The sequence below is a fragment of the Impatiens glandulifera genome, chromosome 1 (genome assembly GCF_907164915.1).
Source record: "Impatiens glandulifera chromosome 1, dImpGla2.1, whole genome shotgun sequence".
Lineage (NCBI taxonomy): Eukaryota > Viridiplantae > Streptophyta > Magnoliopsida > Ericales > Balsaminaceae > Impatiens > Impatiens glandulifera.
This window is the reverse complement of record NC_061862.1, coordinates 53,393,852-53,420,299: the sequence shown is the minus strand read 5'-3', so window position 1 is coordinate 53,420,299 and position 26,448 is coordinate 53,393,852. Positions and strand designations below refer to the sequence as shown.

Below are 26,448 nucleotides of genomic sequence, written 5' to 3'. Positions count from 1 at the left end.
AAAATAATGAAGAGTACAAAGTCTATAAATTGGAAAAAGCTCTTTATGGTTTGAAGCAAAATCCTATGGTATGATATAGTCGTATAGAAACATATTTCAATCATAGAGAATTTAAAAATGTCCTTCGAAACCAACTATGTTTATTAAAAATGTTAAAAAAATGATGTTTTAATAATTAGTTTATATGTAGATGACTTGATATTGATAGAAAACAATGAAAAATAAATTACTTTGTTCAAAAGTTTAATGATGAATGATTTTGAATTGACAAATTTGAGGAAAATGAAGTATTTTTGGGTGTTGAGATAAACCAAACACACGAGGGTATTTATTTGTGTCAAAAGAATATTGCCTTTGAAATTTTAGAGAAATTTGATATGAATAATTGTAACTCGAGAAGTCATATTGTGCCTAAAACAAAAACTTACCAAAGATGAAAATAGAGTATAGTTCAATATGACTAACTTCAAACAAATTGTGAGAAGTTTGAGCTATTTAACTGTAATTAGACCATATTTGATGCATGTTGTTGGGCTGAGATACATGAAATCTCTAGCTGAAAATTAATTTAAATTCTATAGAGAGTGCTAAGATATTTTTTTAAAAATTAACTTTTATTAAAAAGATCGCAAGATGCGTTCAAACATTACAAAAGTGAAGGAAACAAAATAAACAATAAATAAGAAAATAACGTAAGAATTTTAAATGCCAATAAGATCGAAAAATTATCATCTCGTATAAGCCCCTCTTTTTCGAATTGAAGCGAACGCGTGTAACATAAATATTTTGAGACGCTCGTATCCATAACTTTTTCCTTCGAAAATTTTCTATTTCTTTCTTTCCCAGTTTGTCCACCATATGATGAGGGGAATTGGTTTCCAGTCGTCCGCAATTTTGTTGCTAGAACTTCATTCAATCCATTTGACCCAAAAGTCGACTACTTTTGTTGGTGTATCCTATTGAAATTGAAAGAGGTTCTGTAGAAAAGCCCACATACTCTTGGCAATGTCACAATAAAGAAGAATATGATCAATGGATTCTTCACTCTTCAAACAAATGTTGCATCTTTTAACGAGATGAAATCCTTTATTTTTCAATTTGTTAGATGTCAAGACTTCTCCATTGATAACTTTCCAACCAAAAATGAGATTTTATATGGAATTTTTTATTTCCACGCATTTTTTCAAGGAAATCGGGATGGAGTTCTTTGGAGAGACACATGATAAATATAGTTAATTTTAAAATCGGGAGAGTTGGACAGATAAAACTTGTCGTCAGTTTCTAGGTCAATCAAAACGTTGGTAAGAGAATCTATGAGGAGATCATGTTTCCCCTCCTCTTCGATGGAAATACGTCTATTTAAAAGAATTCTCTAAACAGTTTAATTAGATGTGGGACGAAAACAGTCTACCACTTTAGTCTCTTTTTTATTAGAGATCTCAAAAAAATGCCGATAAGAGTCTTATAATTTTCCGCCAGCAATCAACAACGGCTTCAAAGTCGTTGCGCGAACTTACTCCAATTATTATCCCTCGTAAGATTGCCATCCTCCCCGCTGGCTGTATGGGCGAGTTGTCCTGCGTTGTTGCGTTCTGTTAGGCTATGGATTGCAGAAACAAATGTAGTAGAATGAAACAGCAGGCGGGTTACACGTTCTACTGTATCGAGATGTGAGGTGCAGGTGGTGATGATCACCCCAGAATTCCTTAATAATTGGTTCAAAAAAAGAATTCCTTTTTTCGGGAAACCCAAAAGGAAGTTCAGCTAATTCAAAAGATTGAGCTCAATGTATAGATCCGAATAAGATTCATGTGCAACATCGATTGAGGGACCCGCTTCACATCCATCCCAGATACTAGAGACCCTCTATCATTCAGTGAGATCGCTCTTTGGCTCTTTAAACTGAACTAAGTCCAACTCCGAAAGCCTCTGAGGGAAAGAATTGTGAGGGGCCGCTTGTTCTATTCTCAAATGTCAAGAAGGAAAGGAAGATGAACCCACTTTATTAGCTCCACAGAGGCATGAACAACCAGCTCTGAGTATAGCCCTTTGAAACCAAGCGTGCCTTGAATGACGTAGCCTCCACACCTGTTCGAAATGAACCTTATTAGTCTTCTCGTTCTGAACACTTCGTTTCCATCCGAACCACTGACTTATTAAGAGAAATATGCTCTTCTTCCATCTGGAGCCGAATCACTGAACAAGTCTTTCTACGATCTTTGACCGGATTCATTGTCTGCTTTATATTTTTTATTTTATCAATTGCATCGACCTGAACCCGAAACAAAAAAGTTTGGAAACAGAGCTCTTTTATCGCGGGATTAGACCTGCCATTAACGTCGGCTTATCTGTCAGTCGCGTCGGGTCTGCCGCTCAGTTGAAAGCTATGAAACAAGTCTGCGGTAGTTCAAAACTGGAATTGGCACAATATCGCGAAGTGGCCGCCCTTGCTCAATTTGGCTCAGATCTGGATGCTGCGACTCAGGCATTACTCAATAGAGGTGCAAGGCTTACAGAAGTACCGAAACAACCACAATATGCACCACTTCCAATTGAACAACAAATTCTAGTCATTTATGCAGCTGTCAATGGATTCTGTGATCGAATGCCATTAGACAAAATTTCTCAATATGAGAGAGCCATTCCAAGTAGTGTAAAACCAGAATTACTTAAATCATTTTTAGAAAAAGGTGTAGCTGCTGCGTCCGCCCCTTCTTAGTCAATGGGGCAGCAAGTTCGGCATCTACTACAAAAGATAGAATCCACTTTAGTTGGGGTGCCACGGATCATTCTAGAAATCAATTTTCTACCATTATCAACCGTAAAAATAAGAAAGGGGTGGAGCTTCTCCCATATTTTAGAGATATGGCTCCATAAGTTTCTACCTTTAAACTTTCTCCCAGAAAGAGACATCCATTAAAGATATATTAGAGGTACATTAAAATATGCCTTATTTTATAAAAATGATGAAAATAGTGAACTACTGAGTTATAATGATAGTGACTACGTAGGATATAGATGACTAAAAGAGTATCTAAGGTATGTGTTCTTAAATGGTAATGTAGTTCTTGTTTTTTGGTCTTCTAAGAAAGAACATATAGTGACGTCGTTATTTGTTGATGAAGAGATTTTCGAAACTATTCAACATCCAATAATGGTTTGTACAAATATTTATTGTGATAATATCAACAATTAAATTGTTCAAACATTTAGTTGGAGAAATAAACATATTAATGTTAGATAATACTTAATAAGAAATATTTCAAATGATGAGGATATTAAATTGGTATATTGTTTCTATTTAAGAACAATGAGCAGACATTATGACAAAGCTACTAATATGGGAAGTTTGTTAAAAGTTAAAGAAAAAGTTATAGTTTATTGAAATTACTAAAATATTGGTTTTAGTCAAAGGGAAGAATGGTTTGATTTAAAAATAATAAAGAGAATTAATATTATATTTAAATTATTCAATTATGATTTTTTGAATTCCTAAGTTAATCCAATTTCTAATTAATTATTCATGTATTTTGTTTATAAAAAAAAATAAAAAAATGATTAGTAATAAAATTTGCTGATTTTAAATTCTTTGATTCCAACCATTCAAAGTTATATAACTTAATAACCAATCTGGTGAAAAGTTCATCTTTACAAGATCCAACAATGATATATTTGATATTCTCTCCTTAATCAAACAAAATCTAAAATGGATCATTTATCATCAGCAGAAGCTAAATGAGATTTGTTGGGATAAACAAATCATCATCCCAGGACAAAATTAATGTCTGTCTAACAGACATCTTGGATATAGCCGCCACAGTAGTACAAAACAAAAAGGTCGCAGTTGTTCTAATCATCGTCTAAATGAGATTCGTTGAGAAAAATACAAAATCAATGTCGATTGTCATTTGACCATCTCTGAAACTCTCCTTTGTCCACCTCGTGCAGGTACTTGCACCTCTCGCCAAAGGTACACCTTCCCTGAGCAAAGAATCTACACGGCTGTTGTCTCCTATTATCATAATCAAATCTTTGAAATATATTGCATCTTAAAGCTTCACGAAGATCAAGACTTATACCACCACCCCCTCTGTATGGAGAAGAAAGACCTCTCGAATCTCTTTCATTTTCTCTGTTGTCACCACCTCTGAATAGAGGAGGAGGAGGACCTCTATAACGTTCCTTAAATGGCATTTGAAGTGGATGATGATGATAATTCTGATTTCCTATTATTCCCCCTATGCCATTTGAATGATGAATCGGCATTTGAAGTGGATGATGATTTTGATATTGATTTCCTATTATGCCCCCTACGCCATTTGAATGATGAATCGGCATTTGAAGTGGATGATGATTTTGATATTGATTTCCTATTATGCCCCCAACACCATTTGAATGATGAATCTCTTTCACATTATCCAAAGGCCTCCTCCTCCTACTGACTACTACTGGGTGGTTTTTCAGAGGAACACTTTGTTTCTCATTATTATGGCTGTTGCTTGTTAATAGCTCAGTCATATGTACATCTGTCAAAGGATCCGAGATGTTTCTCGACGGTTGGCAAGTTCGTTTACTGTTAACTTTTTTTGATGCCCTAAAAATTTAAAATAGAGAATTAGCATAAGAACAAATGAAGAAGTAGACAGGCCCTGTTTGAGGTTTGAGTTATTTGAGATTAATTTCAAATAACCCATTATCCAATCAAACCAACCAAAATACCTATTTATTTCAACAGTTGATTTAGTTATTAGATAACCCTTACCTTAAGGTTTTTCGCTTTTCCTTTTCTACTAGACGAGCATCCCTGTTTGATCGAGCGAGAGAGCCTCTAGCATGTTTGTCTGACAATATTTTCTGCCTTTCACCTTCATCTTCCCATCTCTTAATTTAAAAAGGATAGGCATCAGAAAAGCAAAATGAAGTTCTTTCAAATCTTCTTCTATGTTTATTATTATTTAACAAACCTGTTACCTGTCTCATTGTCTTCAGCCTGTAAAGATTTCTACCCTTTATCAGTAAGGGATGAAGTGGAGGGAGTGGCTTCTCCCCTTCGCTCCACAAAACTTCAATCTAATCAAACATAATTAAAATGTAAAACACATAAATCATACTCTAGTTTCAAAAAATGACATTTTGTGGTGAAGTTTACCAACCGTGAAGGTGTGCTGTTGTTTCTCAGCACCATAGCTTTCTTTCACAATGCGGCCAGCAACTGTTCTTGTACCACATGATGGACCAGTTGCACTTCGTGATACAATGCTATACCTGACAATAATTCATCAATAATGATCCACCTTTTCATCAAGCAATGCTTTATTTTAAAAAAGAATCAAACAAAAAGATCTAGTTCCTATTCTGTTTATCAATATTCAAATTACAACTATCATATATAATATGCAATCTCAAATATTCAATAAACAGTTGACTTAGTATAGAATACATCAGCAATTTCTCATTTCAAAAGCTTACATTTCATAGACATTCTGTTCAAACATTACAACATCACCTGTGCAGGCATCACCTACAGATAAGAAAATACCATCATGAGCAGGAATCTAGACATACTATTGAATGATCATCACTAAATCTATATACCTTTACAATTCAGGATAAAACTATATACAGGATACTTTCTCTTGCCACCACCATCAATGATCCTGCAAGGATGCAATTGAGTTGAGTTAGCTTACTTTATGAAAACAGATTAAAGGAAATGAATCCAAATTAAAAGTTGATGATTTGTCTATACTCCAAATGCTCTTTAATGCGATTGAGTAGGATTTCTTTATTTCCTGTCAATCTTAATCCATGTTTCCTCAAGTAAACCTTGCACTGATCCAACTTCAATTTGTCAATTACCCCAGCTATCAAACAGAATTAGATTTAATCAAAGAATGAAAACCTGTTTCACTGAATCTATCTAGATAAAGACACACGAAAATACTAACAATGAATCATTTTCTCCACAGCTTCAAAGCTTTTCTGATCAGTTTCATTGAGCTCAGTAGAAATAAACTCTACAGAGTCTGACATTTCTTCATCAGATTTATCTTCCATTCCCTCCGCAATACTACAACAAGAAGGAAAAAAAAGGAACCATAAATCAAATGCAACGATCACTTAAAGGATCTCAGCAGTACAAAAGTAAGATTCATACCGAGGCTTAGACTTCTTCTTTATAGACACCGTAGAAACATGTAAACGAGGATCGAGTACAAATTTATCCTCCGGAATACTACAATAAGAAAAGGAAACCCTAAGGAATGAACCGAACCGAACACTTTAGAATCACTTGAGTAGAAGATTAATATTCATACCGTGGATTATTAGATTTCTTCTTTAGAGAAAGTTTAGAAAGATGAGATCGAGTAAGCTCAACAGGATCGAACGTCGGATCTTCGTCCGAATCATCATCATCGAGGATAACATAATTTTCTGAATCAAGATCACTGTCGTCGTCAGATGAATGGACGCAACTCACTAAGACTGGCTTTCCAGAAACCTCCATGGCGATTGATTTATCTCATTCTCTCGGTATCTCCATATAAAGGATCTCATAATCAGACAAATGTGACCGTTGTGCTTTCCATAACTGGTATATTGCCCTAAAATTTAAAATTGTTCCAAGTTGTATATTGACTTCTAAACTTATATGAGATGTCTATTTAAGATCTTATATTTTATTTTTATGCAAAGAAAGCTTTGAATTTTACCTTCTATTCAAAACAAACATTAAACTTCACAATGCCTTTTTTTAAGAGCTTTATTTTTTTTTCTAATTTTCTTGTTGAATTCAATTTCAAAATAGTCCAAATCTATGAAATAGTTAGGAATTTTCTAACTTTTTATTATTATTTAATATGATTCCGATTAAAATTATGAAAAATCGAATTATTTAGTAGAAAATGAATATATTATAATAAAAATATATAAGTTATTCTTTTTCAGTTAAAAAATTATAATGGATTAATATATAATAAAAATAACCCTTTTTCAAAGACAATGAGTAATGATAAAAAGAGTGACATATAAATTAACATTTATTCAAAGAGTAATGATAGAAAACGACTCTTACCTTATGATAAAATAAATAAATTATCATGTAAAATGATAGAGAAATAAATTTATGTGAGACAGAATACTCCCAAACATTATTTTCTCTCTATCTTTCACATTATACATTTTTTTCTAATATATTTTTCAGTCTCTCCCTATTATTATTCTTATTCTAAATACTTTATTAGTTTTTTTATTATCTTAATAATGTTTTGATATATTTTATTTGTTTGATATTAAATACTGAAATTTAGAATTTAATTATTTAAATATCAAAGATAAAAAAATAAAATTAATTTAATAATATCTCAAACCAATATCTTATAAACAAATTATATCTTTATATATTAATTATATTAGTTAATAAATTTAATATATTAAATTATATAATTTAATATATTAAATAAAAAGATAATCAAAATATGTAGTTTGAGACATTTTAAAAATACAGAAATTAACAGTTAATGCAAGTTAGTGAAGATCTTCTTACATCATAATTTAATCATTTGATCAAAATAATCAACTTTATCATTAAACAAAATTATTTCTAATAAACTCAAATCAAACAAACAAGCCCGGATCATCGAAAAAGGAACACAATTTATCAAAACAAAACCTTGTAGCGCAATCAATTTTGTTCCAACTTTTGTTTTCAATAATTGTGACAAAATAAGACGGTTCAAAAACTGCTCAATATCGTAAATAATAAACAGAGGTGTCTAATATAAACATGATCATTGTCGTCATAAGAGTATATTAAGTTAATAATAATAATGCACATCCTGGAGAACAGATTATGTGCAAAACTGGAACAGAGCCAAAACTGCAGCCTAAAAAAGGGATGATGATCACCAGAATTTTCTTCTAACCCAAAATAGGAGGAACACAATACCAATAACCACAGCAACAGGAGCCCATTTTCGGATTAGAGCCTGCAAAGGAACATGAAATCAAAGCACTCAAATCCGTAGTTTTTATGCCAACTGATTCTAGGAGATTGTTTTAAGTGGTGGGATTATTTGATTTGGGTTATATGAAGATTATGAAATCAAGATATAGTTTGATGAAAACGTAGGTATTTTGATTTGATGGCTCAAAAGATATGTGTTGTGATAAAGGTTTTTTTTAAATAACTCAAGATCAAACATTGGCTTTTTTTTTTTGTGCACAACAACCCACCGTTATGATCTTTCACTTCAATCTGGTATTTTTAATGAAAATCGAATATAAGAGATTAGGATTTCTAAGACTCTTGTAGACTAAATTGGATTGTTAAGATGTGTCAAAGTTTTATATTAAATTACACAGGCAATGTTTCATAAATGTAACAGCATTTTGTGTTTTCTTTTATTTATGTTGCACTAGTTGTATAACATACATAGCTGAATTAAACACTTAATCAATAAATACTGATGCAATGAACTAACCTGGCGATTGAGATCTTTGGCCTTATCAGCATATATGCGAGATTCCGATGTTAAGCGGCTAGACATTTGACTAACCTCTGCAAATTACCATTTCCAGTCACCAAAGATTGGAGTCAATTTTACAATAAGATGTTTTTTTCTAGTACAAAGTGATTTTTCAGAACCAAAAGATTAAAAGAAAAGAAAAGCAAACAAAAGAACAGACTGAATTCACCCATAGTTTCTTTAGATTGATTTTGCCAAATACTTCAAGCATCTGTGGTCTAAGTTAATTATGAAGAAAGAAGTGTTCAATAATAAAATGCATCGAACCAGTTTGAAAAAACTGTTTTTTTTTTTCTCACAATCAAAATCAAGATCCCATTAGAAAATCGGCAAAGTTATACATTGAAAGTGATTTCTTCTTCGTTTGGTATAAGATTGTTATGATTTTTGCCTTCATTTGGTATCAAAATTATTTTCTGGATCATGAACCAGATTATTTTCTAGATCATTGTGATTTTTAAAAATAACAAATGTAGATTTTTTTCAGATCATGATCCGGATCATCAAATATGAAACATATATGGCTCAATTTGTCAAATATTCTTTGTAGAGTTTAGGGATTAGAGTTCAATGTTAACTTACATAAGCAGTTGATAAACATAAAGGAAAAAGTTTGGTAAGGTAACTAAGCATCAAAAACCATGAAAGTTAGCATGTTTCTTCAACAAACTATTCAAAATGAAATATATAAAGTACTACAACCAGAGATAATATAGTAATAACCAGTTAGGAAATCATATAATGAAAATGATGCAGCAGTTAGATTCATACTTTATTAGACATATTAATAACCACGCCAATAGAAATAACTCAAGGATAATTGAAGCAATTTTGAAAGTTATTAATGATATTTATCAATGAGGAACTTACGGTCCAACTTTTCGCCCACGCCAAGGACTTCCTGTACATTGCGAGTCATGATTTGGTGGACTTCATAGAGTTCATCATTCAGTTTTGAAATATTTCTCTGAGTTTGTGTGTCCTGGTACAATTTCTTTGTTTTTTGTATGAATGTATCTTCAGAGACAAACAATGAACAAGAATCAAGTCCAGAAACTACATAACAGGATGAATTGATATAACTTATAAGGAAGAAGAATATAAGAAAAATAAAAATACCAAATTTTATAAAAGCATAAGGCCTAGCTGCAGTTTCGATCTGACTTCCATTTACACGCTCAAACTCATTCTTAAGGTCTTCCAGGTACTGAAAGGCAAGTTTCTTTGGATATGATCGATCGCACATTGTCAAATAACAAACACGCCCTTCAATAATGTAGCTGAAATTTGTTAAGGAAAATAAAGCAACAATAATTGTATTCAAAGGTAAGAAACAAGATGATTAGTATTCATGACAGGAAATCGAAGGATACTGAAAGATATAAGGTCCAGTTTCAATAGACATTCTCGATGCTTCATTTTGACCCCTTGAGAGGTTTTTGAACAAAGCTTTAATTTGCTGCTTGTAGAACTCAGCATCTTGCAAACCACGACCATCATCCAATCCCTCAGCCAGCGGAAGCCCATCAGTAACGCGAGCAATCAATGTCAGCTTCACCATCTTTACTTGATATCTTTCTGTTTCACGAGACCAATGTAAGTAAATAACACGGAACATTGTCATCACATCTATACACATCCTTGATATGTTATTCCCGAATTATCACAATACTCTGAATCATATCAGATCCTAAAAAATATGAACTGGAGGTTTCATTGCTAACTTTCAATTCAATGATGTAATATCACAATTTCAGTAGTGGCAAACAGAAACTTCTCTTCTCTGGTCATATCCAGTCCAATCATCAACACTAATAGTATCTCTTTTACTAAATGAATAATAGAATGTTATCAAATCCAGTACCATTAGGAATCAAAACCTCAGGCGCCTGGAGATTCATCTAAGCTAATGTAAATCAGGTGAGAATAAACCCTAACTAACTAACTAACTAACTAACACATCAGATTTTTGGTTCTTAAACCCGAATATGCAAATCGAGGACAACAAATTGATAAAATATATACAGAAAACAAACATGGATGTGGTAATTCGAATAAGAAGACATATATCAGCACAATTGAGATGAATTTGATGCGTGAAATGCGAATTGATAGGTACCTGCAGCTGATGTTTATAAATTGAAAGGAAATCGCATTCCAATACCTAGATCTCCTCTCTCCGGCAAGGGATATCCGGCGATCTCTAAGTCTCCGACGGCGATTACAGGTAAGAGAGAAAAGATTCGTAGAATATGAGATTGGAAGAAAGGGTAAACCAAAGTATGACTAGTTCATGACGAAGGAGATCTTGCCTGCCAGAATAATAAACACGGCTAAGTAATTGAGGGGGAAATTTGATCAAATAACCTCAAAGATGAGGTTATTTGATCTGATGGTAATTTATTAATTTTATTGCGCTCGTGGTAATTTTATTTTTTTTGGACGATTTTGTCCTTGTCGCGAAACGCTAAGTGACTTAGCGTTTCGCTAAGTGGATTAGGTTTAGTATAAATACTCTAATTTTTCATTTCTTTCATTTTCTTTCTCTCTCTTCTTTTGTTCTCTCTTTCACGGCGGCGACAGCGGCGACGGCGGCGACAGCGGCGACGGCGGCAACGGCGGCGACGAAGGCGACGGTGCTTACAGATTTGATTCATATTCAAACCTGGGTATTTAGGCGACGGTGCTTCTTTTCTTCATTTTTTCAAACCCTAACTTTAAACCTATTGTTATATAAAATAACATGTTCTTATTTGGTTCATATTGGTTTATATTTGGTATTTGATTCATATTGGTTCATATTTGTGGTTCATATTTGTGGTTCATATACGTCGATGATAATATTTGCAGATAATCTCGGATCATATGAGTTCCGTTTCAGGGAAGTTTCTCCAAGAACTTACCGTTTCGCTAAGTGCTTACCGTTTCGCTAAGTGCTTGCCGTTTCGCTAAGTGCTTATCGTTTCGCTAAGTGCTTACCGTTTCGCTAAGGACTTTTCGTTTGGTGAATTGTGATACACTATTTGATATTCAATTATGTTAAAACTACATACATAAACATGAGTTGTCTTAGCTCAGTTGGTAGAGTGCGTTTCTTTTAAGTATGTGGTCGTGGGTTCGATTCCCACAGACGTTGTTTTTATGTTTTTTTTTTTTTTACTTTTGCATAAATCAAATTCTCATTTGTAGAGAAATGGTTATGTTTATCCAAGGACTTATCGTTTCTCTAAGTGCTCAGCATTTCGCTAAGGTGAGACTGAGCTCAGGATTCCTAAAGGCTCCAGTTAAAGCCATAAACCCTTTGATGGTTGCAAAAGCCTTAGGTGGAAAGTTTACATGTTATGTATCATGTATGTATGTAATGTAAGAAAATAAGAATAGAATTGAAATTTGTTTGTTTGATTGATTGTAGTTTCGAGAGGGATTGGAAAGATCTGAACGTGATTGGGTTTGGGTTGATCGGATGGTTAGCACCTTCCAGTATTCCGGCGATCAACGACAACAGTTTGACCGGACTCTTCTTTTCCAGCATTGGGACTGAGCTTGCTCACTTCCCAACTGGCCCTGCTCTCACTTGGCACATGAGATTGTTCTTGGCATTGACTTTTGGACAAATTGGATTCAAGAGTAGGACCGAAGATTACTTCAATAAAATAAATTAATTCTAATTAAGAAAATAATAATATGTAAAAAGTGAACTACTTTCTTTGGATATTTGTTAATGAATGTTTAATTTGCTTTTGTTTCATTTCTTTCAATACTATTTCATTTATGCAAAAGTAAAAAAAACAAACATAAAAACACCGTCTGTGGGAATCGAACCCACGACCACATACTTAAAAGAAACGCACTCTACCAACTGAGCTAAGACAACTCATGTTTATGTATGTAGTTTTAACATAATTGAATATCAAATAGTGTATCACAATTCACCAAACGAAAAGTCCTTAGCGAAACGGTAAGCACTTAGCGAAACGATAAGCACTTAGCGAAACGGTAAGCACTTAGCGAAACGGCAAGCACTTAGCGAAACGGTAAGTTCTTGGAGAAACTTCCCTGAAACGGAACCCATATAATCCGAGATTATCTGCAAATATTATCATCGACGTATATGAACCAATATGAACCACAAATATGAACCAATATGAATCAAATACAAAATATAAACCAATATTAACCAAATAAGAACATGTTATTTTATATAACAATAGGTTTAAGGTTAGGGTTTGAAAAAATGAAGAAAAGAAGCATCGTCGCCTAAACACCGCACCGTCGCCTAAATACCCAAGTTTGAATATGAATCAAATCTGTATCTGCATAAGCACCGTCGCCTTCGTCGCCGCCGTCGCCGCCGTCGCCGCCGTCGCCGCCGTCGCCGCCGTGAAAGAGAGAACAAAAGAAGAGAGAGAAAGAAAATGAAAGAAATGAAAAATTAGAGTATTTATACTAAACCTAATCCACTTAGCGAAACGCTAAGTCACTTAGCGTTTCGCGACAAGGGCAAAATCGTCCAAAAAAAACAAAATCACCACGAGCGCAATAAAATTAATAAATTACCATAAGATCAAATAACCTCATCTTTGAGGTTATTTGATCAAATTCCCCTATAGGTTCAGAATCCAAATCTATATTATTATTAAAGTAAATATTTAATGGAATAATAAACTAAATTAAAAAAAATTAAAATTATTTTAATGTCCCCAACCTACGTTCAAAAAAAAAATAATAATAATAATAATAGAAGTGATTACCGTGAAAGGGGAATTTGAGGAAATGATCCTAATAATAACAGGCCTAAATGTGCATGGTGAGGCATAATTTAAAGGGAAATTTGATGGGTTATTTCCAAATTTAACATAGGTTAAATAATTTTTTTAAATATAATTTTTTCTCTATGGAAAATATCTCTTTTGCCCTTAAATTTAAAAAAAAAAAATTCACTTTCTCCTTCCCTTCACTTTGCCGTTTTCCCTCCCTCTCCCTCTTTTCAACTCTCCCCCTCCCCGAAGACGACTGATCTAAGCCGAAGACAATTGATCCAGCCCTCCCTCTTCCCGATGACAAAAAGCCCCCGAAACATCCACCTCTCTCTGACGACGATCCAAACCCACGTAACACTTCCTCTCCCCCGACCCCTGACGAGCCCCCGACGAGAAGCAGAACGACTATCCATTGAAGGTGAGTTTAGGATTTTATCTTCCATGTTTTCCCGTTTTCTATCCGAGTTTTCCCGTTTTCTATCGTTTTTGTTTCATGCATGCTAAAATGGAAGAATGATTTAGGGTTTATTATTTAGGTTTAGGTTTATTGGCTAACTGAATCGTTTTGGGTTTAAAATGCATATGTCGAAGGTTGTTGCATCTGTCGCAGGAGACGATGCATCTGTCGAAGGTTGTTGCATCTGTCGCAGGCGACGATGCATCTGTCGAAGACTGTTGCATCTGTCGTAGGCGGAATATACTATTCGCCTGCGACAAATGTCTTATTTGTTTTAAAGAAGTGGTATTTGCTTTCATTATTCTGACATAATGTTTTTTTGCAGATGACACCAACCAAATGCAAAACCAAAACTGTAGTTGAGAACTTTCCTGGCCGTGTTTCATGGAAATCCACTTGCACTTGCTTGTTAAAGACGAATGACAAGTTTAATCACTTTAGTCTTATGGAAAGAGCTTTGAAGACTCAATTTCAGTATCTATTGAAAGCCCCGACTGTAATTTTCTCAGGAACAATAATCTATCAGATGTTGATGAGGAAAAGCAACTCCAATTCGAAGGAAATAACTTTCCTAGTCAATGGTCAGCAGCTGTACTGGGGCATGAAGGAATATTCCTTGGTGACAGACCTAAATTTTGGAAGATTTCCTGTGATCGAAAACTGGCACGTTGAAGAATGTCCACCCCTAGTCCATAAATATTTTGGTGGCAAAACATTTGTTAGAGTGACAGAGGTTCAAACAGTTTTCCTCCGATGCTCTGAGAAGGAGGATGCATGGAAGCTTGGGCTCATCAACCTTATTTACCAGTATCTTTTTGGATCTGATAATAGGAAGAGGTTATGTTTGAAAATCTTCAGTATGGTGGAGAACATGGAGATGTTCCTTCAATTTCTATGGGGAAAGGTGTTATTCAATTCAACCTTGAAGGGTATTGACAAAGACATGAAACATCTCCGGCAGCGATATGTGGAGAAGAAGGAAACATGCAATGGGAACTGTGATGTTGCTTATACTATTAGTGGGTTTGCAATAACCTTCCAAGTTTGGACATATTTGGTTATGAAGACATTTGTCCCCAAATTTGCAGATATGACCGAGGAACAACCTATATGCCCAATGATATTACTCTTTACAACCTCTAGAAGCAACACCAACACTGTCCAAGAGGTATCCACTACCCTCCTGAAATGCAATGTGTTTAACAAGATTGATGAGTCTGAGGAGGAGAAGAGGAACTACTGTGGGGAGGACTTTGAAGAAATGGGAGACTACATTTTTGATGAACTATTTGAAGTGGATGGTAGGAAGAGAAAGAATGAAGATGGCAGTACTCCCAAACCGGCGCCCAAGAGGAGAAGACCAATTAAAATCACACTAGCCAAGAGGACCGAGAAGTCATTTAGTGATGAATCTAGCCAAGACACCTCTCGGTCTATTACTCGTGAATCTAGCCATGTCCATTTAGCAACGAGTCCTCAAAATAAAGAATACAATTCTCTAACTAGCTAAGACAATCGGGTGACTCAAGCCCAGCATGATGTCAAGTTTGATGAGCTGAGAAAGGATATGAAGAAGCTGACAAGGGATGTGAATGAGCTTAAAACTGAAATGAAGGTCATCAAAGAGGATCAACGTGTTATGTTCAATCACATAATCAAATTATTGGGTGAAATAAAACAACAGAAGAAAGATGTTGCTGCTGATTTAGTGGAAAAGGATTTGGAGATGAACAAAGATGCTCATGATGTTGTTGATGATGGGCTAAATGAGAAAGAAGATGTTGTTGTTGTTGATGATGGGTTGGAGATGAACAAAGATGGCCATGATGTTGTTGATGATGGGATGAATGAGAACAAAGATGTTGTTGGGTTGGAGATGAACAAAGAAGCCGATGATGATGTTGATGATGGGTTGAATGAGAAAGAAGATGTCGATGATGTAGATAAATGTTCGTTGTGGTTGGTTGATTTTTCTCTTCTATGATTAAACCAATCTTGTATTGTGAATCTTAAATAGTCAGCTAATGTTGTTATGGGATATTTCCTAGCTTCCCTGCACTGACTATTAAAACTCTCGGCGTAATTGCTTGTCATTTGATTGTATCGCGAACCGGGGAAAAAAAGCACGACTCCATCAATCCACTCCAATTTGTTCCAAATATTCAGCAATCCTAGGGTCTTTAGTTCTGATCTTGTCAAAATGCTTTTAAAACGTGGACTCGGTGTATGCGCGAGAAGCCAAGTCAAACTCAACATGGTAGTTATCAGTTTTAAATTTGGCCATTATATTCATTTTGATGTGGTATGTGCATGCACCGTGATGTGCTTCTGGAAAAACCGCGGACAAGGCGTTGGCAATACTTGGGTGTCTATCGGATATGAAAACGAGATCCGGGACTAATCCAATTGCCAACCTTAGTTGTTGCATGAAATATGTCAAGAGTTATTATTCTCCGAATCAACGACACCAAAAGCAACGGGATATAGTTGCTCATTCGCATCCAATGTTATCGCAACCAATAGTTGACCTCCAACTTTGTGCTTAAGGAAGCTGGCATCGATGCACAATACATGACGACAACATCCTATGAAACCCCTAATTGAAACCCCTAGGGACATGAACATATACCTGAAGTGGCCTTCCTCATCCGTCTGGATGTCAGTTATGGTACCTAGGTTCTTCTTATGCAACATGAACAGGTACGATGGCAATTCACCATAGGAATCCTCCACAGTTCCTCGCATCGCCATTAAGGCTTTTCCCTTGACCTCCAAGCCTTATTATATGTCAAAGTTAACCCATAGCTTGTATGCATGTCTTCCATTATTTTTTAGGCATGTGGTCATGGTGATGGTCCATGTATTTACGTTTGATACACTCCACAATTACCTATGATGGTGCTTGTCTCATATTGTCTTGTCTCGTCAAAATTGAGCATGTGTGTTCTTTTACAAATTTTCTGATCTCAAACATCTCCGAGAATTTTCCTTTCTTAGCACGCAATTTCCACTTGCAGTTCTCAGCCATACATTTTACAAACCAAAGATTTTTTTGTTGACTTCACTGATAGAAAAATTAAGTAAGTTAATTTTCTCAAAACCGGCCACACATTACAAGTTTTGAATATTTATTCTAAATAATCAAAAAGGGAGAAATTGATAGAAAAATTAAGTAGATTAATTTTAAACCGGTTAGAAAATAATTGTTATAACTTATGAAAAATATATGTTAAACCGCTAAGTTATATCAAATATATTAACTGGTTTAAATATAACAAAAAGCTGTTGTAGCGTAGTGGTTAACACCTCTGCTTGTCACACAGGTGACCAGGGATCAAATCCCACTGGCTGCAAATAATATTTAAAGTTTTGCTGTTTCAGGGAAATTGAGCAAAATTCATTCGATTGGAAATATATATACCGTTCCGGTTGTTTGACTTCGGTTTGAATTAAAAGCAACCGCAACCGGTTTGTCCAAGAAGTTCAGTCAACCGGTTGGTCAACCGGAGTTCAGTCAAGGAGTCCGGAACCGGTCAGTAAAGTTCAGTCAAACCGGATTGGTCAACCGACACTTAATGCAACCGTCCAGTCATAAATGTTCCGGTTGATTAACTGCAGCCGCTCAGTTATAAATGTTCCGGTTGATTAACTGCAGCCGCTCAGTCATAAATGTGTAATCCAAATCCAGAAGCAATCTCCAGGCAGCAGGTAGCTATCAGGCATGCTTGTCCAAATCCAGAAGTAATCTCTAGGCAGCAGGTATTCAGTCAAGGAGTCCGGAACCGGTCAGTAAAGTTCAGTCAAACCGGATTGGTCAACCGACACTTAATGCAACCGCCCAGTCATAAATGTTCCGGTTGATTAACTGCAGCCGCTCAGTTATAAATGTTCCGGTTGATTAACTGCAGCCGCTCAGTCATAAATGTGTAATCCAAATCCAGAAGCAATCTCCAGGCAGCAGGTAGCTATCAGGCATGCTTGTCCAAATCCAGAAGTAATCTCTAGGCAGCAGGTAGCTGTCAGGCATGCTTATCCAAATCCAGAAGCAATCTCCAGGTAGCTGTCAGGCAGCGGCTAAAAGCTGCCATGTGTTCAAAATGCAAACCGGCTAAGCGCATGTCTGCCATGTGTCCAACATGCAAACCGGTTAAAGTGCATGTCTGCCATGTGTCCAAATTGATCTGTCCAAGAGGGAAGGCGTGCAAGCCTCTTGATCATTACCAGGAGAGAGAAAAATATGACCGTTGTGTCCTTTCAGCTATAAAAGGAAGACGGATCGTCTTCATTAAATGCAAGTGACGGATTACGAAAAGAAATCATCAAAGCATTAAATTCTAGAGAGATAAAGTCATATATTCCAAAAAAACCGGTGTGCCTAAAACCGGAAGCTTTTTTTGTGTGTTATTGTGTTGAGTTGTTGTATTACATCAAATAGTGAGTTTGGTGTAACCGGCGAGTAGCGAAGTTGGGCTCGACCGGAAGTGTAATTGTAACTCTAAAGAGTTAGTGGAGATCCTTCTCATAACTTGAGAAGAAGGGGTGACGTAGGAGGGTTTGCTCCGAACATCCATAAAAAATCTTGTCTCGTGTTATTTTCTTTATTTCCAGCTTACTCACTCTAAAAACCGAACTATTACCAACCTAAACATAATCCTTAACCAAACCGGTCCATCTATTTTCTCTAGCCGATCACTTACAAATATCATCCAAAGTCTTGTGTGTTGCTTCAAGCCGAAACAAACTACTTCCGCACTTGAACTCGGTTCAAGAAGTTTGTAACGGTTTGTGTAGTGTTAAGAGCGGTTTTAGTCTCTAACCGGACTATCACCAAAAAGTGTGTGTGTTGTAAGCGGCCACCCTTACCGAAACCGGAAAACACCCCGGTCCTCCAAGGGCGTCCCCGATCCTAACAAGTGGTATCAGAGCAAGGTTCTTAACACTCAAGCAACTGAATATCATCATGTCTTTCATCAACGAACCCCCCATGTTCTGCATCGAAGAATATGTTGACTGGAAGATACTGATGGAAGTGCATTTGGCCTCACAAGACGACGACATGTGGTATGTTATCACCGATGGCCCGATAAGGATTGATAAGCCAAGATACAAATGGACAACGAAAGATAAGAAGATGAATAACCTGGATAATGTTGCCAAAAAAATTTTGTTCAAGTCGTTGGACAAAAACATGTTTAGTAAGATCAAGTTTTGCTCCTCTGCTAAAGAAATTTGGGAGAAGTTGATCCAACTGTGTGAGGGTAGCGACCAAATAAAGGAGAACCGGAAAGATCATAAGGCTCTGATAGCTTATGAAATCAATAGCAAATGGGCCGATAGCGATTCAGACGACTCATCATCCAGCGACGGCGATGATAAAGCCGATACATGCTTCGCGGCTGAGAAAGAATCTGAGGTATTTGATTTCTCTTCTGAAGAATTTACTAAAGAAGACTTAGTTATTGCACTCAACGACATGGTCGATGAGTTCAAAAAATTGGCTGTTTTAATACCGACCCAAACAAAATATGAAACCGGAAAGTCAAGTGGTACCGCTGGTGAGCCAAGCGGAACCGAGACTTATGAACCGGTTGGACTATCCTTAGAGAATGAGAAGCTCAAGGAGACAGTCCAATCGTTAACCGAAGAAAATGAGAGAATTAAATATGTCACGGCTTCTTGGAAGAGATCTAGTGAAGCGGTAAGCCAGATGTCTAATTACCAAAGACATCCCAAATGTAAATTTGGTATTGGTTATAACAAATCCGCCACTCACAAGCATTCCAACGTGATGAAACTCACAAAAGACAATCTTCCTTTCATAAGATTTGTCAAGAGTTCATCAACCGAAAATGAGGAAGAACGTGACTCAAAACCGGAAAAAGAAATAAAATATGTAAGTCCAACTGACTCGGAAAAATGGCTTCATCCTGAGAGAAGGAAAGCCAACCGGCCAGCAGGTAAACAAACCGATACACACCCACAAAATAAGGCACTCTTAGGACAACAGAAAGATGTCAAGCCAAGCACCAGAAAAATAATTAGAACTATAACCGGGAAAGTTATCCGGCTTATTAAAGTCTGGATTCCCAAGGGACTAATAAGCCACGGACCCAAAGAAAAATGGGGACCAGATTTTCTACTGTCTATGAATACAGATAAATCAAGACAGAAGCTTGGAAGAGACAGCATTGCATCCGGACAGCCGGCTGCTGAAGAACACATCATTTGAAGGGAACAAGCATGAAGTGGCTAACATCCTCACAAAGCCACTTCTCGAGTCTAAGTTTTCTTCCCTTAGAAATATTTTAGAATTGTTAGATTACAGAATTTGAAGGAAATTTGTTTAAAAAAAAAAAAAAAAAAAACCGGCCAAACAAGTGTAAGTTTTTCAAAAACCGGCCAAACAAGTGTAAGTTCTTCAAAAACCGGCCAAACAAGTGTAAGTTCTTCAAAAACCGGCCAAACAAGTGTAAGTTCTTCAAAACCGGCCAAACAAGTGTAAGTTTTTCAAAAACCGGCCAAACAAGTGTAAGTTTTTCAAAAACCGGCCAAACAAGTGTAAGTTTTTTCAAAAACCGGCCAAACAAGTGTAAGTTCTTCAAAAACCGGCCAAACAAGTGTAAGTTCTTTAAAACCGGCCAAACAAATATAAGATTTTTTAAAAACCGGCCACACATTACAAGTTTTGAATATTTATTCTAAATAATCAAAAAGGGAGAAATTGATAGAAAAATTAAGTAAGTTAATTTTCTCAAAACCGGCCACACATTACAAGTTTTGAATATTTATTCTAAATAATCAAAAAGGGAGAAATTGATAGAAAAATTAAGTAGATTAATTTTAAACCGGTTAGAAAATAATTGTTATAACTTATGAAAAATATATGTTAAACCGCTAAGTTATATCAAATATATTAACTGGTTTAAATATAACAAAAAGTTGTTGTAGCGTAGTGGTTAACACCTCTGCTTGTCACACCAGGGATCAAATCCCACTGGCTGCAAATAATATTTAAAGTTTTGCTGTTTCAGGGAAATTGAGCAAAATTCATTCGATTGGAAATATATATACCGTTCCGGTTGTTTGACTTCGGTTTGAATTAAAAGCAACCGCGGTTTGTCCAAGAAGTTCAGTCAACCGGTTGGTCAACCGGAGTTCAGTCAAGGAGTCCGGAACCGGTCAGTAAAGTTCAGTCAAACCGGATTGGTCAACCGACACTTAATGCAACCGCCCAGTCATAAATGTTCCGGTTGATTAACTGCAGCCGCTCAGTCATAAATGTGTAATCCAAATCCAGAAGCAATCTCCAGGCAGCAGGTAGCTATCAGGCATGCTTGTCCAAATCCAGAAGTAATCTCTAGGCAGCAGGTAGCTGTCAGGCATGCGAAGCAATCTCCAGGTAGCTGTCAGGCAGCGGCTAAAAGCTGCCATGTGTTCAAAATGCAAACCGGCTAAGCGCATGTCTGCCATGTGTCCAACATGTAAACCGGTTAAAGTGCATGTCTGCCATGTGTCCAAATTGATCTGTCCAAGAGGGAAGGCGTGCAAGCCTCTTGATCATTACCAGGAGAGAGAAAAATATGACCGTTGTGTCCTTTCAGCTATAAAAGGAAGACGGATCGTCTTCATTAAATGCAAGTGACGGATTACGAAAAGAAATCATCAAAGCATTAAATTCTAGAGAGATAAAGTCATATATTCCAAAAAAACCGGTGTGCCTAAAACCGGAAGCTTTTTTTGTGTGTTATTGTGTTGAGTTGTTGTATTACATCAAATAGTGAGTTTGGTGTAACCGGCGAGTAGCGAAGTTGGGCTCGACCGGAAGTGTAATTGTAACTCTAAAGAGTTAGTGGAGATCCTTCTCATAACTTGAGAAGAAGGGGTGACGTAGGAGGGTTTGCTCCGAACATCCATAAAAAATCTTGTCTCGTGTTATTTTCTTCATTTCCAGCTTACTCACTCTAAAAACCGAACTATTACCAACCTAAACATAATCCTTAACCAAACCGGTCCATCTATCTTCTCTAGCCGATCACTTACAAATATCATCCAAAGTCTTGTGTGTTGCTTCAAGCCGAAACAAACTACTTCCGCACTTGAACTCGGTTCAAGAAGTTTGTAACGGTTTGTGTAGTGTTAAGAGCGGTTTTAGTCTCTAACCGGACTATCACCAAAAAGTGTGTGTGTTGTAAGCGGCCACCCTTACCGAAACCGGAAAACACCCCGGTCCTCCAAGGGCGTCCCCGATCCTAACATTCACCACTTTAAGGATAAAATGATTATACATCGCATGTCTATGCAACCTCAATTGTATTTCTTTTTTATTATCAAAAAACGTACCCACTTCCAATGCATTTTCAATTAATGGAGAAGGTGTTTCGATCTCGAGTGGTTCATATGAGAAGTAATGCTTGGTTTCCTCAGTATGGCTGAATGTTTTCCTAATATAGGAAGTGCTTGGTTGACTTGGGAAGACATCTTGCTGCTCAAAAACATCTTACTCCTTACATACATCTCGCTGCTCAAAAACATCTTGTTGCTCACATACATCTCGCTGCTCAAAAACATCTTGCTGCTCAGATACATCTTGTTGCCTTGGGAATACATCTTGTTGCTCACATACATCTCGCTGCCTTGGGAAGATATCTTGTTGCTCAAATATGTCATTTTCTGGTCTTTCACTTTGTTGAGTTGAAGGTATTGACTTCTCTACTAAAGAGACACATAGTGGGCCGCGATGATTGGGTAGTGAAGAAAAGAGTTCTTGTAAATAGAACGCCACATCGCTATCTCCAATGATTGTTGCAGGAGGAGAATTCATCATTAACATATTATACTTCACTTTGAACACTAAGTCATATCTTAATTTGTCCACACCAATAGAATTATAGACAATTGAAGCTAATTCTTCATATGTAGTATTTCGGGGTACATTCACACCACGACATGAACTTGAGACAAAAGAACTAACACCACCATCATCAGTTTTCCAGTCTCCATCAAAGAGAAGAAAAACACTCACATACATGTGATCTGCAATTGATAAAAATTCACATAAGTCAGTGCCCAGTCAGTGTTAATTGAAGGCGGAAAATGCAAGGCGGAAAATGCATCTGTCGCAGGCGACGATGCATCTGTCGCAAGCGATGATGCATCTGTCGTAGGAGACGATGCATCTGTCGCAGGTGGAAAATGCATCTGTCGCAGGCGAAAAATTCATATTCGTCTACGACAGATGTATTTTCCGCCTGCGACAGATGCATCATCGCCTGCGACAGATGCATCGTCGCCTTCGTCAGATGTATATTCCACCGTAAAACCAATTTACCAAGCTCTAAAACCATTCATCCATGACCTAACCTACAACCTAGACTCTAAACGACGAAACCCTAAACATTCTTCCATTTCCGCGATAAAACGACGAAGGCGACGAAGGCAACAGAAACGGAAATAGAAAACTAACCTAAATGTTGAAGACGTTCCGGTTTCCTTGGTTTTGTTGATGAAGGATCGTTCGTCGCAGGCGATGATGAAGGACGTTGATGAAGGATGAAGGGGGAAACGTTGATGAAGGAAGTTGGTGGAGAGGGAGGGAAATGGGGGACAAGAAACTGAAAGTGCCACTGACATTTCAATTTTTTTTATTTAAGGGCAAAAGAGATATTTTCCATAGGGAAAATGTTATATTTGAAAAAATTATTTAGCCTATGCTAAATTTGGAAATAAGTCTCTTATGAGGGTTATTTCATCAAATTTCCCAATTTAAATAGCACTAGTGACCCTCTTTTTTTTGACGAAAATACCCCTATTACGTCACGCATCCTCCAGTTGCGTGACGCACCCGAGTGCATTGTGAAAAGTCCACAATGCCCTTGCTATATAATTAGAAAATTTACAGTTCTTCCCATTTCTTTTCATTTCTTTCTTCCCTGTTCTCTCTCTTCACCTCCTCTTCTCCCCTTCTCCTCCTTCTCTCTAAAAAGACCACGACCCCCGACGTCGGAATCCCAACGAAGACGTCAAAATCCCAACGAAGGAAGGATGTCCGCTGCTACTAGTATGCTACTCCTTCCTTTATTTCTTTCTTTAAATGCATTGTTTGTTAGGGTTTAGGATTAGGGATTGATTAGGTAAATGCCACAGACGGCGGAATCCAGGTGCGTCACGTAGTTGCGTCACGTAATTGCGTCACACAGTTGAGTGACGCACCCCAGACCATTTATAGTTAGTACTTGCATTTCATTGTTACGGTGTCTCTCAATTGATAGTAGCATTTTTTCAATTACAGCTGAAATATTTGCTAATGTATTTGTTGTGTATAATGGAGAGTGGAAAATTGTCGCTGATGGTACTAGGTCTTTCTGTGCAAAATCATGCAAAATTATGAATATACCCCAATGTACTACATTTGCCAAATTAGCTGATATCATCTATGAGGCGATTAACGTGCAAAAGTCTACATATGATTTAATGATTGAAGTCATGTATGGCCCTTCTACAAATCTTCCCCCTGTTGTTATTGATCGAGATAATGATGTGGGCATCTATTTATCACGGTTGATTTCGGGTCGCAGTTCGTCACCATAGTGTGTCTCATTAGTAGAGAAGTACCCAAGTCAAAATAGTGCACTACCACTACATACTAAAAAAACTATACTTGAAGTTGTTTCTCGAGTTGTTTCTCAACAGATTTTATTTGAAAGTGAAAATGAAGGAGGAGGAGAAGAAGATGAACGGGCTCATCATGAATTGATTAATTATGAACGGGTTAGTGACTTCCAAGCTACTACTAGTCCTGCACCAGCAATTGAACGCACGCCGCACCGATCATCAATACCTACACCATCTAGTGCAAGAGCGTCAATGGGTACACCATCTAGTGCAAGACCATCAATGGGTACACCATCTAGTGCAAGAGCGTCAATGGGTACATCATCTAGTGCAAGACCATCAATGGGTACACCATCTAGTGCAAGAGAATCAATGGGTACACCATCGACAGACCCGACAGACCCTTCATTTGCATTGGCATTAACTAGTGAAACCATATTGGAAGTCGGTGCGTTGTTTGATAATAAAAAAGAACTTCAATTGACGCTATATAAATATGCGATGACTTATCATTTTGAATTCAAAGTGAAGAAGTCACGAAAACATCTTTGGTATGTGAAATGTATAGATGAGACATGCAAGTGGAGCTTGCGTGCTGTGAAAGGTAAGTTTTCTGAAAAGTTTGAGATTCGGAAATTCAATCAACAACACTAATGCTCAGTTTTGTCGAGGCCGGAGAAAAAAAATGCAAACACCGGCATGGGTTATTGGGCAGTGCATGAAGAGTAAGTACATGGACCATCACCATAACCACTTGCCTAAGAAAATAATTGACGACATGCAGTCAGCTTATGGGATGTTTTTGATTTATAATAAGGCTTGGAGGGCAAGGGAAACGGCTTTAATGGCGGTGCGAGGAACGGTAGAGGATTCTTATGGAAAATTGCCTTCATACCTATACATGTTGGAGAAGAATAATCTGGGTACCGTAACATATATTTAGACAGACGAGCTCGACCACTTCAAATATATGTTCATGTATCTAGGCCTCTCAATTAAGGATTTCAAAGCCTTTTGTCGTCCCGTATTGTGCGTTGATGCCAGTTTTCTCAAGCACAAGGTGAGAGGTCAACTATTGGTGGTTGTTGCATTGGATGCGAATGAGCAACTATATCTTGTTGCATTCGGCGTTGTTGATTCAGAGAATAATAACTCTTGAACTTATTTTATGCACAAACTTAGAGAAGCAATTGGATTAGTTGATGATCTCGTCTTCGTATCCGATAGACACCCAAGCATCGTCAATACTTTGTGTGTTGTTTTTCCAGAAGCAGACCACGGTGCGTGCACATATCACATAAAGATGAATATTATGGCCAAATTCAAAACTGATAATTGTCATGTGGAATTTGATTTGGCTTCTCGTGCGTACACTATCCCCCACTTTAATCGGTTTTTTGACAAGATTAGGGTTAAAGATCATATGATTGCTGCCTATTTGGAAGAAATTGAGTTTCAAAGATGGAGTAGAGCATATTTCCCCGGTAAGCGATACAATCAACTAACAAGCAATTATGCTGAGAGTTTTAATAGTCAGTGCAGGGAAGCTAGAAAGTATCCCATTTCAGCAATGACTGAGTCTTTAAGAACAACATTACAAGTATGGTTTAATGATAGAAGAGAAAAGGCGTCCAACCACCAAGAATTTTTATCTCCAACGTATGAAAAGTTATTATGTGAGGGTTTTGAGAAGCCAAATTCTATATTGTATCATCCCTTAACCGATTCGAGTTATATGTGCATGACAATGAGTCCCATTTTAAAGTCAATTTGAAGAACAAGGACTGCACTTGTAGGGTATTTGAAGTCTCCGGTCTTCCTTGTACGCATGCATTGGCTGCTGCCCGTCACCAGAATGTGGTTTCTTATGACTTATGCTCAAGGTATTCAATCGTTTTTAACCTATTTATTTAACCTATTTTTTAATCGTTTTATTTTCCTTCTCATAGGTATTACACAACTGTATCTTGGTTGAATGCATATGCGGAGACATGTTATCCGGTTGGTGATGAAGAGAATTGGGATGTTCCCGATAATATCAAACAACGCGTGTGTCGAAAACCACCTGTAAAGGTTAAGAAAGGGTGACCAC

The 26,448-nt window shown here is 36.7% G+C and overlaps 3 protein-coding genes across 4 annotated transcripts; 1 reads left to right on the top strand and 2 right to left on the bottom strand.

Annotated features, from left to right (window-relative positions):
• The first annotated feature begins 2,386 nt into the window (after positions 1–2,386).
• On the top strand, positions 2,387–2,719 carry LOC124928057 (ATP synthase subunit alpha, mitochondrial-like). Its single transcript, XM_047468593.1, has one exon. It carries the CDS (start codon positions 2,387–2,389, stop codon positions 2,717–2,719), a length of 333 nt encoding a protein of 110 aa, XP_047324549.1.
• An 882-nt stretch (positions 2,720–3,601) lies between these two features.
• LOC124921382 (zinc finger CCCH domain-containing protein 62) lies at positions 3,602–6,556 on the bottom strand. Of its 2 annotated transcripts, none has more exons than XM_047462036.1 (10): positions 6,318–6,556; positions 6,158–6,235; positions 5,949–6,070; positions 5,750–5,864; positions 5,596–5,657; positions 5,470–5,521; positions 5,154–5,259; positions 4,972–5,070; positions 4,763–4,881; positions 3,602–4,594 (listed from the first exon to the last, which is right to left on the bottom strand). In XM_047462036.1, exons 1-10 carry the CDS (start codon positions 6,506–6,508, stop codon positions 3,892–3,894), a joined length of 1,647 nt encoding a protein of 548 aa, XP_047317992.1. In that variant the 5' UTR covers positions 6,509–6,556; the 3' UTR covers positions 3,602–3,891. The 2 variants fall into 2 exon arrangements, with proteins under 2 accessions (XP_047317992.1, XP_047317991.1); XM_047462035.1 differs by having other exon boundaries at positions 3,604–4,594; positions 5,154–5,265.
• A 1,178-nt stretch (positions 6,557–7,734) lies between these two features.
• Positions 7,735–10,844, bottom strand: LOC124920822 (25.3 kDa vesicle transport protein-like). The gene is made up of 6 exons (XM_047461385.1): positions 10,648–10,844; positions 9,902–10,106; positions 9,648–9,808; positions 9,399–9,545; positions 8,484–8,560; positions 7,735–7,988 (listed from the first exon to the last, which is right to left on the bottom strand). The coding sequence occupies exons 2-6, from the start codon at positions 10,087–10,089 to the stop codon at positions 7,905–7,907; spliced, it is 657 nt and encodes a 218-aa protein (XP_047317341.1). The 5' UTR covers positions 10,090–10,106; positions 10,648–10,844; the 3' UTR covers positions 7,735–7,904.
• Positions 10,845–26,448: the final 15,604 nt, after the last annotated feature.

Bases quoted from the DNA above. Each gene is read 5' to 3' on its own strand.
- LOC124928057 (XM_047468593.1), top strand. From the start codon at position 2,387: ATGAAACAAGTCTGCGGTAGTTCAAAACTGGAATTGGCACAATATCGC.
- LOC124921382 (XM_047462035.1), bottom strand. From the start codon at position 6,508: ATGGAGGTTTCTGGAAAGCCAGTCTTAGTGAGTTGCGTCCATTCATCT. The intron at 5,522-5,595 runs GTATATAGATTT...TCTTATCTGTAG, and splicing joins TTTTATCCTGAATTGTAAAG to GTGATGCCTGCACAGGTGAT. The intron at 5,266-5,469 runs GTAAGCTTTTGA...AATTATTGTCAG, and splicing joins GAACAGAATGTCTATGAAAT to GTATAGCATTGTATCACGAA.
- LOC124920822 (XM_047461385.1), bottom strand. From the start codon at position 10,089: ATGGTGAAGCTGACATTGATTGCTCGCGTTACTGATGGGCTTCCGCTG. The intron at 9,809-9,901 runs GTATCCTTCGAT...AACAAATTTCAG, and splicing joins ACTGGACCTTATATCTTTCA to CTACATTATTGAAGGGCGTG. The intron at 7,989-8,483 runs GTTAGTTCATTG...GTTCCTTTGCAG, and splicing joins CCAAAGATCTCAATCGCCAG to GCTCTAATCCGAAAATGGGC.